The 18655-nt window shown below is 41.0% G+C and overlaps 3 protein-coding genes across 4 annotated transcripts; all 3 read right to left on the reverse strand.

The window, feature by feature from the left end:
* Positions 1-647: 647 nt before the first annotated feature.
* LOC147457140 (uncharacterized) lies at positions 648-2132 on the reverse strand. The gene is made up of 2 exons (XM_086513282.1): positions 1652-2132; positions 648-1537 (listed from the first exon to the last, which is right to left on the reverse strand). The coding sequence occupies exons 1-2, from the start codon at positions 2130-2132 to the stop codon at positions 648-650; spliced, it is 1371 nt and encodes a 456-aa protein (XP_086369408.1).
* Positions 2133-2637: 505 nt separating this feature from the next.
* On the reverse strand, positions 2638-4131 carry LOC147457141 (uncharacterized). The gene has a single exon (XM_086513283.1). The coding sequence runs from the start codon at positions 4129-4131 to the stop codon at positions 2638-2640; it is 1494 nt and encodes a 497-aa protein (XP_086369409.1).
* Positions 4132-16144: 12013 nt separating this feature from the next.
* On the reverse strand, positions 16145-17933 carry LOC147457142 (small ribosomal subunit protein eS10z-like). Of its 2 annotated transcripts, none has more exons than XM_086512127.1 (5): positions 17822-17933; positions 17258-17306; positions 16888-17167; positions 16676-16805; positions 16145-16465 (listed from the first exon to the last, which is right to left on the reverse strand). In XM_086512127.1, the coding sequence occupies exons 1-5, from the start codon at positions 17822-17824 to the stop codon at positions 16388-16390; spliced, it is 540 nt and encodes a 179-aa protein (XP_086368253.1). In that variant the 5' UTR covers positions 17825-17933; the 3' UTR covers positions 16145-16387. The 2 variants fall into 2 exon arrangements, with proteins under 2 accessions (XP_086368253.1, XP_086368254.1); XM_086512128.1 differs by having other exon boundaries at positions 17258-17329; positions 17822-17873.
* Positions 17934-18655: the final 722 nt, after the last annotated feature.

Below are 18655 nucleotides of genomic sequence, written 5' to 3' on the forward strand. Positions count from 1 at the left end.
CAGCAAGAACTGTGGATGATTTTGTAATCTATATCCAATCAAAAGCCTTTAATATAAACAAAATAGAGACAAAATAAAACTTGATTACTTTACGACATCAACATTGTTACCTTACTACATCCAAAACCTCAAGTAGATGAATAACCTCCATGGCGCTGATAGGGCCCCTCCATAGTAGTGGATCTAGAAAATAATTGGTGATTGCAAGTTTCAGATGAGAGAGAGAGAGAGAGAGAGAGAGAGTAGCATCTTTTACCTTGGATGTGCCGAGGCCGACTTCCTAGCGTATAGGTCACAGAGGCATTAGGATCCATCTTCATTCATAAAAAAAAGTAAGTGAAGGTCAAAGATTGGTGCTATGTATATTGGAAGAGGGAGGGGGGGGGAGAGAGAGAGAGAGAGAGAGAGAGAGAGATAAAATACATAGCACAATTATGGAGATCCCCAATCATATCACTATATAAGGCTTCAAAATGTAATATCCAAAGAAGACACCTCTCTGAAATTCATGAGTAAATTGGTAGACCAAAAATGTAGTTTTACAAAGCTTATAAATAAGATGGGTGAACTTATCTATTATATCTACAAAGCTACTGCATAATTTAAATCTTGCAAGGCTGAATGGGTCTTTACACTTGCATTTCATTTCATAATGAGGTCAATTGCATCACTTCCTTATAGACAATGTTAGAAGTGTATGTCCTTTGGTCTCCCCCTTTCACCACACTTGTGTGGTGACCATCACCAACAACAACCTTGATGGCAGGAGACGATCTCACGCGAGACATTGCCACATACAATTGACCATGGGTGAAAACAGGTGTTGGGAGATACAATCCAAGCACTCCCAATGTTTGGCCTTGTGCCTTGTTGATCGTCATCCCAAAAGCGTATCTCAAGGGAAATTGTCGGCGTTTCAACTCAAAAGGGAGGCCTTCTCTAGCTCCCATGAGAAAATCAATCCTTGGGATGAACATTGCATTTCCTACATGTGACCCTGTAATGATTTCTGCTTCAATCACTTTGCTGTGGAATTGCTTACAAATCAAGCGTGTCCCATTACAAAGACCACTTCTTGGATCCAAATTACGAAGCAACATAACTGGAGAATTTTGTTTCAACTGCAAAACATGCGGTGGAAAACCTCCTCCAAGATCTAAACTATTTAAGAACTCAGTTGTGAATAAAATGCTATCACAGTCTAATTCACACACTAAGTCTACACTGACATATTCCTTATAAGTACCATGAAATTTTGGCAATACCAAATTGTTTATAGCATCCACATCCTTGTTGCGAGGTGCCAAGATTGCCCTGTCCTTGAAAAAGGTTGCATGGCAAGAGAGTGTTTTAAGGTCTCCATATATGCAATCAATAAGTCCTTGCAAACTATTTTGTGGTAGCATCATGCATGCTGGCAAAGCTACATTATCATATAGCTCCCCATCACAAACATTGCCATTCCCAATATCAAGTGTCCACTGGACAAATTCTCTTTCTCTAACATTATTGCAACAATTTACCACTCGCATGTTCTCTGTTAGACGCAAAATTTATGTACAACACCAAATGTATGAGCGGCACAAAGATGCATCAACAATGTCGGCCCTTCCTCCTCTACGTACAACAGGCAAGATCTGTCTAAAATCACCACCAAAGAGGAAAACCTTTCCGCCAAACATCATGTTATTATGCATGACATCTCTTAGTGTCTTGTCAAGAGCCTCAAAAGCATGCCTATGAGTCATGGGAGCTTCATCCCATATGATCAATGAAGCCATTCGCAACAGCTCAGCAAGCTGGCTATTTACTTTAATATTGCATGTCGAGTCAGAAGTTAAATCAATAGGGATCTTGAATCTGGAGTGTGCGGTCCTTCCATTGTCAAGAAGTTGTGCTGCAATACCAGATGATGCGCATGCCAAAGCAACTTTTCTCCCTCCGCGTATGCGAGAGAGCAAGGAATTATAAAGATAGGTCTTTCCTGTTCCACCTGGCCCATCCAAGAAGAACACAGTCCCACTATTCATGCCAATGGCTTCTAAAACTCGATTGTAAGCTTCCCTTTGTCCAGCATTCAAAGATGATTCAATTCGAGCAGACAGGCCTCTTTGTTCCTCCACATTATACATTAACTCTTCAGCACTCCATGATCACTCATTACTTGCAATGTGTGATCCACCTGGGGCATTCCCGAGTAATCTGAGAGCCTCTTTCCATATTGTTGAAGCATTGTCTCTAAGTTCGACAATGCTTGGTTTTGTGCCATGCGTTCATAGATACGCTCATTGGTTGTGCAAGTCCTCATATGATATAGATGGTCCTCAGAAAGCTCCTTACAGAAGTGATTCCATAATGCACCAGGACATATCGGCTCACAAAAAACCAAAATGATTACAAATAGTAGCCGTAATTGTTTTCCTATTTGTTGAAATGAAGCTTCTTCTAAACAAAGAAACCATTCATCATCAACTTGCAATAATCCTCGTGCATTGCATGCTTCTTTAAAGGTTTCATATACTCATCCATTGAAGGTCCAAATATCCTCAAAAGACCTACATCCTTTGCACTTGTTGAGTAACATGCGCAAATAGTATAACTCTCCGGCAGTGGGAACTATGTTGTACATTCTTCCAATCACGTCTCCTTTCTGTCTTGGAGTCCATGTTCTGCTTGTTGACTTCCAAACCCACTTTGTTGGAAGTCTATGTACAACAAATCATTGGCCTCTGGATATCTTTGATTTGCAACAAACCACTCAGTGAGCGTAGTCTTTTTGTTGGCCTCTCTCTCCACCACACTCTGTATAGTCGCTCTGTCATTAAAGAAGACTTGATTTTGATGAGGTAAATGAACATGGAGGCATTGTATGTCAGGTTTCTCTTGATGCAAGTCAACCCCAAATATCCGCCAGATAGCCTTAGATGCTGATACATATTGTGCATTAAGATAGTTTGTAACTTCATCTAAAATCCCTTCAGTGTCTTGTAGAGCAATAGTCGCCCTGTCATGCCCCTTATACACATACTTGTAGAGATATTTCACAGCGGATATAGTGGAGCAAACCTCCACATTGATATGTGCATTGTATCTTATTGACAAAATTGGATTGTATGGAACAATCCATTTATTATTCATTTGCACATTCTTATAAACAGTGTGATTTCCATCATCCCTCCTCATGTATGTTGGGTATCCTTCCCTGTCCACAGTAGTCGATCCATTGAAGCCTCGAGGGTATTTAAACCTACACTTTCCCTCTACCATACATGGAGCATTTCTATTCAAGTTTCCACATGGACCATGCACATTACACCGACTGATAATGTCATACAATTGTGGAAACATCACCTTATTAGGAAGCTCCGCACACACCATCTTATCATAATGGGATGTCTCTGTTGGTTTGTGTTCGGGAGAAAGTATCAATAGAATGTGGGCATGAGGAAGGCCTCTCTTTTGGAACTCAATCACAGAAATGTGTCCAATGACCTTACCAAAAATCTCCCCCTTAATAAGCAAGCCCATCAAATCCTTGAACTTATGGTAGAAAACACGCACAGTAAGGTCAGGACGATCGTTGGACGTTTGTCTAGGCAATAACGCGTCCTCTATCTCCTTCCATCCAGGATTGCATGTGAAGGTTATGAAGAGATTAGGCTTCCCTCTTTTGCGTACAATTGCCATGGCATCCTGATAAATTTGGTGCATATAGCGTGGACTACCAGCATATGATGAAGGCAATACCACCCTCCTACCAACATTAGCACCGAATAACTGTTCTCTGTCACCCCTTGTTCCATCTCTTGCTCCGATCATGTCAGCCAAACCTTGGTACACCTCACTGCGTAGATCACTCTGATGATTGCGAATCCATAAAAGCCTCAACTTCTCCATACAACTGTATGCATCAACAATAAATTGTTGTAGTAGCCTACCACCACGTAAAAGACATTGTGTTGTGTCATCCCTGATTTGCTGGAATCTATACTTGTAGAAATCCATTGTAGAAATGTACCTTGTATTCCCTCCCTCTTGCTCTCTGTTTTCCCGCGGCCTGTCCAATGCCTGTATGTAGGGATTCCAACCTTCTTCACCACTTGGAAATAGCAACACATATAAGAGAGGCATGTATGACCTGTGGAAATTCGAGATTCTTTTTAGACCACCACCAGAAAGATTCAACACAATATCTCAATGGCCAATGTTGCTCTCATCGCCTTGACCAGGCATGATTGCAGCAACTTCCGCACGTGTTGAAGCAAGGTACTGCCAGCCATTAGTACGTTTCTCAGTGATGACCATCCTTATGTCAGGAATATTGGAATTTTGAACCATTGATGCAAACTGCCTGAAAGCTTGAACGTACGAATTTACGCGATGCATCATTGATTGCAAGATTTCCAAAACATCTGGCTTGAGTTTAGAAACATGCTGCATCCTATTTTGCAACTCATTCTCAGTGTCAAAAAAATACAACTGAGCAAAGCGAGGGATTTGATCTGACTGTTCTTCAGGCATCAATGGACCAATTTTATGATAGATAGATCCATGCACTTTGAAAGTATAGATTCCTTTTCTTTCACAGAGAGATTCATCTATATGAACTCCTAAAGAAGAAAATGCCAACACACTATTGTATGCTCTAATATTTTTTAGGAATTTCTTGCTTCTAGTATTACCTCGTGCATTAATTCTTTTAACTCTAAAGGAGGTTCACATAATGGTGGCAAAGAAACACTCCCTGAGTTGCAACAACTTTTCCCCACAAATGTGCGAATGGTCTTTGCTTCTATCTTCCAAGCAAAAGCACCACAAAGGGAACATGAAAAATCCAAGCTGCCTATGTTGTGAAGTATAGACTTTTTGTGAAAAAGTGACAACATAGAGATATGCATCAAGGGTGTGTTTTCACGATATATGTAGGTAATTGATAGGCAATGCCTTTCGACTTTGGAGTAATCTCCCTCTCTAGAGACAACTATGGGCTCCTGAACATCTCCATTATTGGCTTCCAAATTGCTTCTCATTTCAATATCCTCTTGATTTTGCAGAAGCATTGGATCCATATCTACATCCATTCCAACCCTTCCCTGAGATAATTCATTGCATTGATCCACATTTATCAAATGCTGGCAATCTTCCAAGCGAGCTACATTAATGCCCCCTAGAGAGCGCCGAACTCTCTCTCTTGCTGCCTCACGCCGCGTAGTTCGAGAGGCTTGACAGATCCTGCTTGCATGTCCAGGAGACAACACCTTTGGACCAATAGCCATCTGTCCCAAAAAGAACTCTTATAAGTAATCTTAAAAGTGGAGAATTAAGGAGAGAGTGGATCTTTTCTCTATCTCCATCCCTCACGTTTCATGTATGGAGACTATGAGAGAGAGAGAGAGAGAGATCTCCATCCCTCACGTTTCATGTATGGAAACTATGAGAGAGAGAGAGAGATGTATTTATACATCGTACACCTTAAAAGAGGCGTGATTACAGAGGGGGGAGGAGCTTGTGTACCAGATTATCATGACTACTTTGAAAAGTAGTTGAGAGAGAGAGAGAGAGAGAGAGTTGGTGCATAAAACAACTTTGGAGAGCACTTCATTCAACATGTTATGGCCACAATTTTAGAGAGAGAGAGAGAGAGAGAGAGAGGGGGGGGGGGGGGCAGAGGGGGGAGAGGACCTAATAGAAAGAGAGAGACCCATTGCATAACAACTTTGGAGATCACTTCTTTCAACATATTATGGCCACAATTTTAGAGAGAGAGGGAGGGAGAGAGGATCTAAAAGAAAGAGAGAGAGAGAGAGAGCTCATGCATAACACAACTTTGGAGATCACTTCTTTCAACATATATGGACACAATTTTAGAGAGAGAGAGAGAGAGGGACATAACGACAAAAACACTTAGAAAAGAGAGCTCATCATCCATCCACTACATACATAAGATAGACCCCCAAAACGTAGATCCCTATAGTAGCCTATAAAGGAGAGAGAAGAACATGTAGATCCGCAAAGCCTATAAATGAGGAAGATGTGAGTATTAACGCTCATCATCTATCCACTACATACATAAGATAGACCCCCAAAACGTAGATCCCCATAGTAGCCTATAAATGAGAGAGAGGAACATGTAGATCTGCAAAGCATATAAATGAGGAAGCCGTGAGTATTATCACCCACTACGTAATTCACTTCTTGTGAGGGCCCCCCTCCTTTGAACTCGATGGAATATCTCCAGTCACATTAAGCCCCTTCTTGGGCCAATGGGTGGACACCAATGCATTGAGCTTTTTTGTGATAGACCTGCGGATGGTACCTAGCCCATCACTTCTTTCAACATGTTATGGCCACAATTTTAGAGAGAGAGAGAGAGAGAGAGAGAGATCTTAAAAGAGGCGAATCTATACACCTTGAAAGAGGTGAGAGAGAGAAGGGGAGAGGAGAGAGAGAGAGAGAGAGAGAGAGAGAGAGAGAGAGAGAGAGAGAGAGGATCTAATAAAAAGACGGAGAGAGCTTGTGCATAACACAACTTTGGGGATCACTTCTTTCAACATGTTATGGCCACAATTTTAGAGAGAGAGAGAGAGGGGGGGGGGGGGGGGATACTTCTTTCAGAAAGACACTTTGGAAAGTAGTTGAGAGAGAGAGAGAGAGAGAGAGAGAGAGAGAGAGAGAGGGGGGGGGGGGGGGGGGGGGGGGGGGGGGGGGGTGACTCAAGAGAAAAACACTTAGAAAAGAGAGCTCATCATCCATCCAGTACATACATAAGATAGACCCCCAAAACATAGATCCCCATAGTAGCCTATAAAGGAGTGAGAAGGACATGTAGATCCGCAAAGCCTATAAATGAGGAAGATGTGAGTATTATCGCTCATCATCCATCCACTACATACATAAATGTAGATCCCCATAGTAGCCTATAAATGAAATAGACCCCCAAAACATAGATCCCCATGAGAGAAGAACATGTAGATCCGCAAAGCATATAAATGAGGAAGTCATGAGTATTATCATCCACTACATAATTCACTTCCTGTGAGGGGACCCTTGCTTTGAACTCGATGGAATATCTCCAGTCACATTAAGCCCCTTCTTGGGCCAATGAGTTGACACCAGACACAATTCTTTTTAACTCAATGCCATCCTTGTCAGGTTTGTTCTCAAGAAGAGACATCTCCAAGAGGCTCATGATTTTGTCCTGGTTGCTTTTTATGTCGGAAAGTTGTACTTGCACTGAATTTTGTTGCTGCAAAACATCATTGATCTGTACTTGCATCTGCACCTCTAAGCGGCGAAGATAAACTCCTTGCTCATGTTGTATATGACTCAACTCATGAATGCTCTCTTTGTAGGAAACATGTAATGCCTCCACTCTCTCATATGAGGCTTGAATGTTGGAGTATATTGTGCGGATGGCACCTAGCCCATCTGCAATCTGCCCCTCTGATGATCCATTTGCAATTTGCCTCTTTGAAGGTCCATCCCCCCCTCGGGCAACACGCTTAGCACTTCGCACACTATTGATTTGATCTCTCTCTGGGGTAGAAAAGACCACCTCCAATGAATCTCCTCCAGAGGCAAGGGCTTGCTCCATTACACTGAGAAAGTTAGGATAGGTTATTTTTAGGATAAGTTATGACAAAGCGCGGAGCAGGATTGGCTCTCTCTCTCTCTCTCTCTCTCTCTCTCTCTCTCTCTCTCTCTCTCTCTCTCTCTCTCTCTCTCTCTCTCTCTCTCTCTCTCTCTCTCTCTCTCTGTAGCAAACTAAATTCGAACGCTGCCTCAATCCCTCCTCTCTTTCACGTTAAATTTTAGCCTATATATCAATCTCTGATCCCCTACTTCTCTCTCCGGTTTGGTCTCTTGACCTTTTAAAGACGTTAATATATCGTTTCATTTCATTTCATCTCTCTATCTCTCTCTCTATAAATATTTTCCTCCTCCTCTCTCTCTATCCCTATAAATCTCCACACCCGGCCACTTCTCTCTCTATTCCTCTTTCTCTCCATTTCTCTCCCTCTCCCTATGACTCTTTTTTCTATCTACCTATCTCTCGATTTCCCTCTTTCTTCCATTTCTCTCGATTGGCTCTCTCTCTCTCTCTCTCTCTCTCTCTCTCTCTCTCTCTCTCTCTCTCTCTCTCTCTCTCTCTCTCTCTCTCTCTCTAAATATTTTCCTCCTCTCTCTCCATCCCTATAAATCTTCGCGCCGGCTACTTCTCTCTCTATCCTTCGTTCTCTCCATTTCTCTCCCTATCCCTATCACTCTATTTTCTCTCTACATATCTTTCGATTTCCCTCTTTCTCTCCATTTCTCCCCCTATCCCTATCCACACCATTCTATAATGTCATTTTGACCTTTTGAAGACATCAATGTTTCATATCTCTCTCTCTCTCTCTCTCTCTCTCTCTCTCTCTCTCTCTCTCTCTCTCTCTCACACACACACACACACACACACATTAAAAAAAAAAACTCATAGGTCATTTTGACCTCCCATGAATCCCCCCCTCTTCCATGTTAAAATTTAGCCTATCAATCTCGATCCCCTACTTCTCTCTTTGGTTTGGTCTCTTGACCTTTTAAAGACGTTAATATATCGTTTCATTTCATTTCATATATATCTCTCTCTCTCTAAATATTTTCCTCCTCTCTCTCCCTCCCTATAAATCTCCGCTACTGCCACCTTCTCTCTCTATCTTTCTTTCTCTCCCTATCCCTATCACTCTTTTTTCTCTCTACCTATCTCTCGATTTCCCTCGTTCTCTCCATTTCTCCCCCTATCCCTATCCGCGTCGGCTCCTTATCCCTATCCGCCCCCTTTCTATAACGTGACTTGGAAGGCCGCAACCTGAATCCCTCCTCTCTTTCACGTTAAATTTTAGCCTATATATCAATCTCTGATCCCCTACTTCTCTCTCCGGTTTGGTCTCTTGACCTTTTAAAGACGTTAATATATTGTTTCATTTCATTTCATATCTCTCTATCTCTCTCTCTATAAATATTTTTCTCCTCCTCTCTCTCTATCCCTATAAATCTCCGCTACTGCCACCTTCTCTCTCTATCCTTCTTTCTCTCCCTATCCCTATCACTCTTTTTTCTCTCTACCTATCTCTCGATTTCCTTCTTTCTCTCCATTTCTCCCCCTATCCCTATCCGCGTCGGCTCCTTATCCATATCCGCCCCCTTTCTATAACGTCATTTTGACTTTTTGAAGACGTGAACGTTTCATTTCATTACATAGCTCTCTCCCACTGCTAGAAAAAAACCTAGGTTTTGTAGACATGTAGTAGTGTTAGTGTGTATACGCGCTTCACCAAGGGCACTTTTCTCCCACTAGGTTTTTCCCCCTGGACATCCGGTGTGAAAGGACACCTTATCTCTTAGGGTTTCATATAAGCTTTGTAGCTCTGAGTTTGTAGATACTCTATTATTCCAATACAGAGAGAGAGACTATAGAGATCTCGTACACAAGCTCTGTGTCTTCTCCTTCTCCATCTTCTTCCTACTCTGAGTTGCTGTCTTCCTTCTGTTTCCTGTTTCATCATCTTCAACAGGTTTAGTGTAATCCCACCTACAATTTTTAAAATTTATCTCTAAATTTTATATTTGAAGGTGAGAAAACCTACAAATTTTTTAAAAAATTAGTGTAATTTGGTGTATAAACTTTTCAAATTTAGTCAATTTACCTTTGTTGTCTCACACATGTAGGTTTACCAAGTTTTTGGAAAAAAGTTTTTTTCGAGCATTGCTCTCTCCCTCTCTCTCTTTCTCTTCTCTCTCTCTCTCTCTCTCTCTCTCTCTCTCTCTCTCTCTCTCATTAAAAAAACACTCATAGGTGATATTGACCTTTTGAAGAAGTCAATATTTCATTTCATTACATCTCTCCTCTCTCTCTCTCTCTCTCACACACATAAAAAACATACTCAATATAGGTCATTTTGACCTTTTGAAGACGTCAATATGTAAATTTCATTTCATTACATCTCTCTCTCTCTCTCTCTCTCTCTCTCTCTCTCTCTCTCTCTCTCTCTCTCTCTCACACACACACACACACACACACGCGCGCAATAAAAAACACGTCACTATTCCATTACATTGCATCTCTCTCTCTCTCTCTCTCTCTCGCGCGCGCGCGCGCTCGGCAGGTTGACAGAGCTACGGCTGGTTGCGGTTGTGGCTTTCTCTCGCTGCGGGTTGATAGAGCTGCGGCTGCGGCTGCGGCTGTGGCTTGAGAAAGCTGCGGCTCTGGTTGACAGAGGAGGGTGCAGGTCAAGCTTGAGGGGCGGCTACTACAGCGCGGCTGCGTGTTGACAAAGCTGCAGGTTGACAGAGCTGCGACGGCTGTGGCTATGGCAAAACTGCGGTTATGGCTTGATAGAGAAGGGTGCAGGTCAAGGGCAGGCCATTGCAGCGGGGCCTCGAGTTGACAACAAGAGGAGACATGCAGAGAACTGCCTCACGGCGACAGAGGAGGGTACCTGTGTAAGTCTCTGAGAAGCAGCAGCACCCGAGGCAGTAGAAGCCACAGCAGCAACCCGTCGTCGAGGTACTCGAGGTAGTAGAAGCCGCAGCAGGTGGTAGCCGATGAAGCCGCAGCAGCAACCCGTAGTCGAGGCACCCGAGGCAGTAGAAGCCCTCTAGCAGTTGCGTTCTCTCTCTCTCTCTCTCTCTCTCTCTCTCTCTCTCTCTCTCTCTCTCTCTCTCTCTCTCTCTCTCTCTCTCTCTCTCTCTCACACACACACACACACACACACACACACACACACACACACACTCAGGTGGTAGAAAGAGCTCCCGCTCTCACAGGTGAAAGAAACAGCGCAGATGGTATTGCTCTCGCCTCTCTCTCCCTCTTTCTCTCCCAACGTTGGTACCAGCTTCATTGATGCAACTTTCGCGCGACATAAATGCCGGCGGCCTTCCAAGCCATGTCCTCAGCCGACAGCCTTCCATGTCACGTCCCTCACCCCGCCAACCTTTTCGAACTTGAGGCATTACCTTACGCCACGTGGAGGGAGGCCTCCCCAGCCGACGGACCTTCTCCAACCATTCTCCAGCCTGAAGCATGAGCTTGCGCCACGTGGAGGAGGGGGGGGGGGGGGGGGGGGGGGGCTTGAATCCCTCCCCCTTTTATACTATAAAAGATGATTTGAGCATAAATTATAATTTTTGAGGTGAAATAGTAGCTAGTATATATGGTTTTAATCAAAATTAGAGTGCAGGCTACAATGCTTTTACTAGAGGGCCATATGCCCAAACCTTAAGGCTCTTGGGAGATCTTGAGCCCAATCTAACATAGCTTAGGGTAGAGGAACTAGTTTAGAGACCCTCAAATTGTATGAGCCAATTTAGGGAAATTCAAATCTTCCCAATTCAATCTCCCATGATATTCCATGACGTTGAATCATAATGATGTCAAAAGATAGCTGATGTGAAACTCTTTATGTACACAATGTCCACCTCATTAAGTATTGAAATAATGAAAAAGAGATGGTAAATTTATTCAAACATTGTCTTAGTTTGGGGACCCATGCTTTTATCGGCTTCCCTACTCTATGTGTTGTTATGAGTGCTCGATATAATGTAGCGAGACATTTGGCCATATGGTGAGAGGTCCCCAACCTGCCGACTCTCCAATCATGATGGGGTCCTTGACAGGTCTATAGGTCTAACAAAAACTAAATCCTCTAAGAAAAATCTGGGGAATAGACCTTTGTCATTGACAATGGCTTGGGACTATAGCCCTAGAAAAAGACCTAGTCCTGTCACGCTAGCGAAAACGGAACAAAATCTAAAAGATCCAATACTTTTTTGGCCCTATAACCTCTGCAAATGAGCTAAGGTATCCGCGTCCATTGCTTTTTTTCTTTTACATAAGTGAGGGCACAGCCGTTGGTGGGATGGACTCCTCTTCCACTGAGAAGTTTTCTAACGTTAGTGCGTGGGGATGGATAGTTACCTAACTAATCAGGTTCACCCACCCTTGATTAACAACCTTAGTCAATCCCCACTTACCACCTTGCACTCACACGTGTTTCTTTGTTATTTAATTACTACCACCTTCTTTTAACATTTAAAATAATAGCTCATTTTAACTTTTTAACACAATGATTCATTAAAACAAGTATTGAACTCAGTATCAAAAAAAATTCTTTTAACAAACAAACATCTTTAAACTTAAGACAGGGTACAGTCAACCAAAACCATTTACCATAATAACCATGACCAGTACTCTTCTTGTCTCAAACCCACAGAAGGGTGAAAAAAACGGCACCCATTCCTTATTCCTAATTCGGGGTGAATATGTCACCAAAGTTCATGGTGCCCATAACCAAACCAATTGCCCATACAACCGGGCGGCTCCCCTAGGATAAGAAAATGGTGTACTAATGCATGTAGAAACATCAAGGCATGACGGAGTAGAAACTCATTGTTCATGGGGGTAACCGACTTGTCAGTGGCTTATAGTCATCATTATTCATCAAACTATACCAAGGAGTCAGAGGTGTCTTGAGAGACAAGCTGTCTGAAGGATGATCAATCATATCTTTCCTAATTCAATCAACCTAACCAAAAACATTTCTTTCCTAGTTTACAACAATTGCATGATGCTTTCTTGGAAGATACCCTTTTGGTACTCGGTCTATTTTATCCTTTCCTAAATCCTTATCCACTCTTTAACGGATGCAGTGTTATCACTTAAAGAGAATTTGAATTTCTTTATAACTTCAAATATAATGAAGACCCACATGTGACTGGTCAGGTATCTGTAGGATCTCTGGGACTTGGTCCTCCATCAAGGTCGTAAGAGCCCTTGGTTCTCTTTGGAACACTATCTTCTTCATCAATTTACAGGTTTGCCCGTGTCCTCTTTGGAACCATAACTTCTACCCTTATAAAAAGGATGTCTACTTATTAGGGAAATCATCAAAACTTGACTTTACCTTCGTATTGAATCTAATTTTCTCTTTTCACTCCAACTAAGGTTAAGTTTGAAGTCATAAATGGTAATTTTTTGACCTAATAATTTCTTATTTGATTATATATATATATAATAATTATATCCTAGCTTCCTTAAAGGGTTTCTACACGCTCTAAATTTTCTTATAAATATCTAAAACATTTTCCTAATTTCCTCTTTATATTCAAGTCTAAAAATGGCTTATTTGTTACTTCATATTTATTATGGTAATTATCTTCTAGAGATATAGTACACAAATATGTTGCATCATATAAAGCCCATACAGGGTAATTGTCCCCATCCAATATGTCCTCAGCCATGGTAAATGTTGCACCTGATGTGTAAATTGTCCAAAAAGAGGAGAAAGAAAGCAAGAACAACACGTGCTATATAGTACAAACCGTAGAAGATCGTAAGGGACCTGTTATGCAGAAAACGAAACTGACAAATTTTGCACAAAATGACGAAATAGTTTGTACAGTACTATCTGTAGTGGAAATAGAGACTGAAATGAGTCCGAATCAGAAATCTGAGGAGACTCAACACTTCGAGCTTACCCAGAATATTTGTCGACCTGCGAACACTCGCCAAAACTCGCTGAAATTGAAGAAAGTGAGCAAGTGTATGCTGGAGCTACTGGCGACAGCCCGGGAGGATGCAACCTGCTCTAATACCAATTGTTGGAATTAGGATTTCAAAAAAACACAGCTTGGAGAAGACGAAGGAAGCTCAAGGCACACAACAAAGAGTATTTTACTTAGCGTGCACTAGAAAGATTAATAGCCCTAGAATGATGGACGTATATACAATGCAAGGGAAAAAACCTCCTAGAGAGGGAAAAAATGCCCCGACGGTCCTAAGTGTGTTCACACACATCACTACCACATGTATATGGTAACAATGTCTAAGAACTAACTATCCCATTTTGCTTAGTTTTTTTTTATCTCCGATAATTACCATGTAATTATCTAAGCTAATTAACTAATTTTTCCTTCAATTTACAACTTCAATCAGATAATTTTAGCTTAATTAATTAACTAAACTAATATTTTGATTATGAGATAATTATCCCTTGTTTCTAATAATGTTTTCTATCTCTGTAAATATCTCATTAACTTTGAATCATGTTTACTAATCTTTAGTAAAATTCAATCAAAAACAAGATTTTTTAGTTAAGATAATTAAAATTTATGATTAACTAATTAAGTGCTACTTATCATAGACTATTCACAATTAAAACTATCATTGTAATTATCTTGTGATTTATTAAGCTAATTTATCATCAATTTTAAGGCTAAAAACAATTTTTGCCTAAATAATTACTAAAATTAATCATAGAAGTAAGACAATTTTCTTAGCTTCATGACAATATAATCAAGCTCTAATAATTATCTTGTAGTTATATAAGCTGAAGTGACATAATTTTCTTCAATTGAGACCAAAATTGATTAATTTCAATCCTAGTAGGAAATAGGATTTAATTATCAATTAGATTAATAATCCTAATCATAAAATGAATAATAAGCAATGTAATAATATTAAGAATAATTTAAAAGAGATTTAATCTTCTTAATTAAAATTAATTAAAAACATTAAATATAGATTTTACTAAAATTAATAGTATTTTCACTGGGTCATGTTTGTTGGTTTTACCAATTCCACTGTAGGGTTCTATCATACACCCCTCCCAACGAAGATAGTTTTCAAGTGGGAGATAGTTTTTTGTGTGCATTACATCAATGGATGGTCTTGAACATGCAAGGGCGGAGTAATTCAAGCAGATGGTTTGAGTTGGGCATCTATTTCAGTTGCAAGTTATCGATGGACAAAGATGTGTGCATACCACCTTAAGAGCTAAATCTCTGTTCATATACTCTCCATATCACGAAAAACATATCTAAAATTAGCAAGCCCTCCACTTTTGAACACTAATTCACTTCAGCTATATTTGAGATTATGAACTTCCATTGATTGTTATGTGCCTAATAATGAAAATTTCATACATGACCAGGTCAGGTGCAAACTTACCCTTTCTGAAGCTTGACCAATCACACAGGATAAAGAGGGTCAAGAATATGAACTTAGTTTCTCAGTAATGGCCGTCACTTTAGTAGGGTTTCTAATGCTAAGAAACCCAAGGCTAGAAAGAAAGGGTACATCACCAAAAGGATGCTGTGTTGAAAACATAAATTTGATAAGCTGGAAAACTCACTTTATTTCTGAACCAATCATCAACGAGAATTCCTTGTTTCCGTGGACCCATTCGAAAAATCAAAAAGCATAATGTTAAGGCACTACAAGATGCAATCTAAGAACCAAGAGCAGATGGGGTAGCAATTGAAGAGTGAAGCATGCACAAGGTTAATTGTCACTAGTGCTCTTGTGATGTTTTGATGATAAAATCAACCTTCACATTGATGGTAGTGATCAGTTACTAGTCTCCTCCATAGTATGCTTACAAATTTGCAATTTATAGCTTCAAATCAACTTAAGATGCTCTACAATTACCAACAATGCTCTTGAAAAGTTGAGCCATACATTTCAGCAGACAGCACATAACACATAACAGAATGGATGACCATGGAGGGTCACTCCTATCAGAATCAAGGTGATTGGACAAAGACATTCCGCACAAAGATGGCCAGACATGGTCTCCCAACCTACTCCTTGCTTCTCCAAATCAGAAGCCCATGTATCACAACAGCAGCCACACAGCCACTGCATTTCAAAGGAGACTCGTACAGAATAAAACTTTCTAAGACTCCATTCTTTTGAGAAAATGTTGGTGTAAGGGCTCCAAGAGACCAGTACCAATCAGAATCCCATATATCTTCTATTTTAAAAGAGATTCATATAGAATAACACATTTACTTACATTCTTTGCAAAAAAAATTGGTGTAAGGGCAAGTACCTATGTGAGCAAGTCACATGACTAACAAACCAGACACTGCTTTCATACATATCTGTCCTGCCTAATTAGATACAAGGTCCTGATGATAATTGATTCTGCATAATCACCACCTTCGATTTAGACAAGCTTAAAAAGAGTTAAGGATTCAGATTCACCCTCGCTACTGGTATCCTAAATCAGAATGCTATTCGAGGAAGGCACAGACAGTTTCCACACACGGCAAACAAGCCCAAAATACACAGCCTACTACACATTGTTTGAGCCAGGAGCCATACCGGGAATAAAGGATAATACATATCACCATATAGCAAAAGCAGATCCAACTTTGAGTTTAGTAGATGTGGCAAGGATGAAATGAACACCCTCCTTTGCACATAACAAAACTTTGCAAGCTCAATATTAGAGGTTTGGTACATGCATTAAATTAACTCTGAAAATTTCCCGTGATACACTAGTCTTAAAATGCAATCTGAACAATTGCCGCTCAACTTCTCTGTATTCTATGAGAGCAATCTCTACTCCGTAAGAGAGGGTTGGCCTGCACCAAACCCACCACCACCTCGTCCGAAGCCAGGTCGCCCACCAGCACCACTCTTAAGAAAAACAAAGATAGAAATAGCCATCAGTCAAAAAAATTAACTCCACAAAAAGCCAGAGAGAAAGAAAGGGAGAGACTAGAAATAAAGATAAAAATTTCAGGACAACATAACAGATATCCAAGCCCAGCCAAAGGTTTTATCATGAAAGAGTTGCACCTAAGTACGCAAAGCACAAAGCAACTAAATTCGAGCATCTCAACATACCCTGAAAGAGGGCTGAAAACCTTCAGGGGCACCACCTTTGTCACCAAAACCACCTGGACCCCTTGGAGGGCCACCACGATAACCATCTCTGTCACCAAACCTTGGCCTGTCACCGTCTCGAGGGGGGCCACTGGCAATGTAACTTGGAAATGTGAGATCAAAAGTATAGAAAAAAACCAAAACCTCCATACTCTCCAACAATGCACACATACCGGGGCCGGTCACCGGGAGGTCCACCCATCGGCCTGCCAGGAGGCCTGGCAGACTTCTTGAGTGTGGCGGGCACAATCTCTGAGGGCAAATTGAGATATGTTCTAAGGTGCTCAATACCATCATTGGTCAAATACCAGTAGTAGTGCATCCAAGCAAAATTCTCTTTGACATATTCCTTAGACTTGAAGCTCTGCATGAGCTTGATCACTTGCAGATTTGGAACATCAATGTCTGGATGCTTTGGCAGATTGAAGTCTTTTTTGGCATAGAGAACCCCCTCTGCATTATTTCAATGCAGACAAACAATTAGCTGACAGCCTGTCTATATGAGCATGTAAAGTAAAATCTGAAGATTGCAAAGAAACCAACCTTTGAAAAGATACTTGTAAACTTCCACTCGATTCTTCTTAGAAATCAACTGCAAGCAATAAACAAAGCAAACTGAACACACATAAATAATGCAGGAGAATGCAAGCAAGGAATACCAAAGAGCAAACCTAGCAGAATACAATTCAAACATCTGAGACCGAATGACCAACAACCAGAATGAGTTAAAGGAAAAAAATACCAGAAAAGAAATCGGTATCTGTCAGTCAATGTGCTTATGTCTTACCCCAAAACACTTTCATAATAGCAAGCAGAGCAATTTACAAGCAGCTAAGAGAAATTGCTGACGAACACATGCAGACAAGCAAATCAAGCTCTGATCAGGCGAAGACTAGAAAAACCCTTGATGCAGATTACTCACATTCATAGAAGAAAATCCATCTAACTTATTCGCGGCCAATGCTTAAGTCAGGGCAACCTCCCTCTCTCTCTCTCTCTCTCTCTCTCTCTCTCTCTCTCTCTCTCTCTCTCTCTCTCTCTCTCTCTCAGAGGCGAGCGCGCAAACACCTAGTCCGCAAAGAGGCAGCAGGAAAGGAGAAGACTTACCATGGTGCCGAGGATGGAGAGGCCTGCACCAGATCGCCCCTCACCTGCAGCACTAACGAAAGAGTTTTCTCAAATCGCTCGCCTCCATTATGAACTCCCCAAACCCTAAGTACTTGGTGCACACAGATACAGATAGTTTACATAAACTTTTTTAGTACAAAAGGTTGTTAAAAATTCCTATTATTCAAGGGCTATGGTTTCTCATCTCTAGAAAGGGTACGCACATGAGCACAAAATTTAGCCGATGCTGATATTTTCACTTACGTGCCATGAAGATTCTAGCCGCAGCATCAAATGCTCAACAGTAGGGCTCTACATGTAGTTGCACACATCAACCGAGGTTTTTGCTATAGTTAAGGGTAAATTTCAACTAGAATAATGCCCACCATGTGCATAAAGAGCCCTCATCGTCTTGCACCTTGCTTTTCTACAGTATCTATGAGATATCTTGCAAGTAACTATGAGCTTCTTTTGTACTATAACTTCACCTTTCTAAGTTGTCCTTGACTAGCAATATTGAGATGCAACCTAAGATGTCACCATCTAGCAACAAACTCCAGGTTAAGGAACAAGCAAGAAATAGGACACCCAGCAGTGCTTTGGGACCATCAGGTCTAGAAGAGTGAGAAATCATGTTTAGTGGTTGATGCATGATACCTATGTGGCTCAGTATTGTGCTTGTATGACAAAAATTGTGCAAGATGTAGAATCCACATGTTTTTTGGACATTGTTGCAGATGTTGAATGGGAGCAAGCCATGGATCACAAGATGTTTTTGCTTGATGCAAATCTAACTTGGGATGTGGTTTCATTTCGTAAAGGCAAGAAGCTAAT

This window comes from Adiantum capillus-veneris, chromosome 5 (assembly GCF_014529385.1).
Source record: "Adiantum capillus-veneris isolate H3 chromosome 5, ASM1452938v2, whole genome shotgun sequence".
NCBI classification, from domain to species: Eukaryota; Viridiplantae; Streptophyta; class Polypodiopsida; order Polypodiales; family Pteridaceae; genus Adiantum; species Adiantum capillus-veneris.

Bases quoted from the DNA above. Each gene is read 5' to 3' on its own strand.
- LOC147457141 (XM_086513283.1), bottom strand. From the start codon at position 4,131: ATGCCTCTCTTATATGTGTTGCTATTTCCAAGTGGTGAAGAAGGTTGG.
- LOC147457142 (XM_086512127.1), bottom strand. The intron at 17,168-17,257 runs GTTGGTTTCTTT...GAAATAATGCAG, and splicing joins TTACAAGTATCTTTTCAAAG to AGGGGGTTCTCTATGCCAAA. The intron at 16,466-16,675 runs GTATGTTGAGAT...GTTTTTCTTAAG, and splicing joins GTTTTCAGCCCTCTTTCAGG to AGTGGTGCTGGTGGGCGACC.
- LOC147457140 (XM_086513282.1), bottom strand. From the start codon at position 2,132: ATGTATAATGTGGAGGAACAAAGAGGCCTGTCTGCTCGAATTGAATCA. The intron at 1,538-1,651 runs GTGATTTTAGAC...TGCGTCTAACAG, and splicing joins AAAGGTTTTCCTCTTTGGTG to AGAACATGCGAGTGGTAAAT.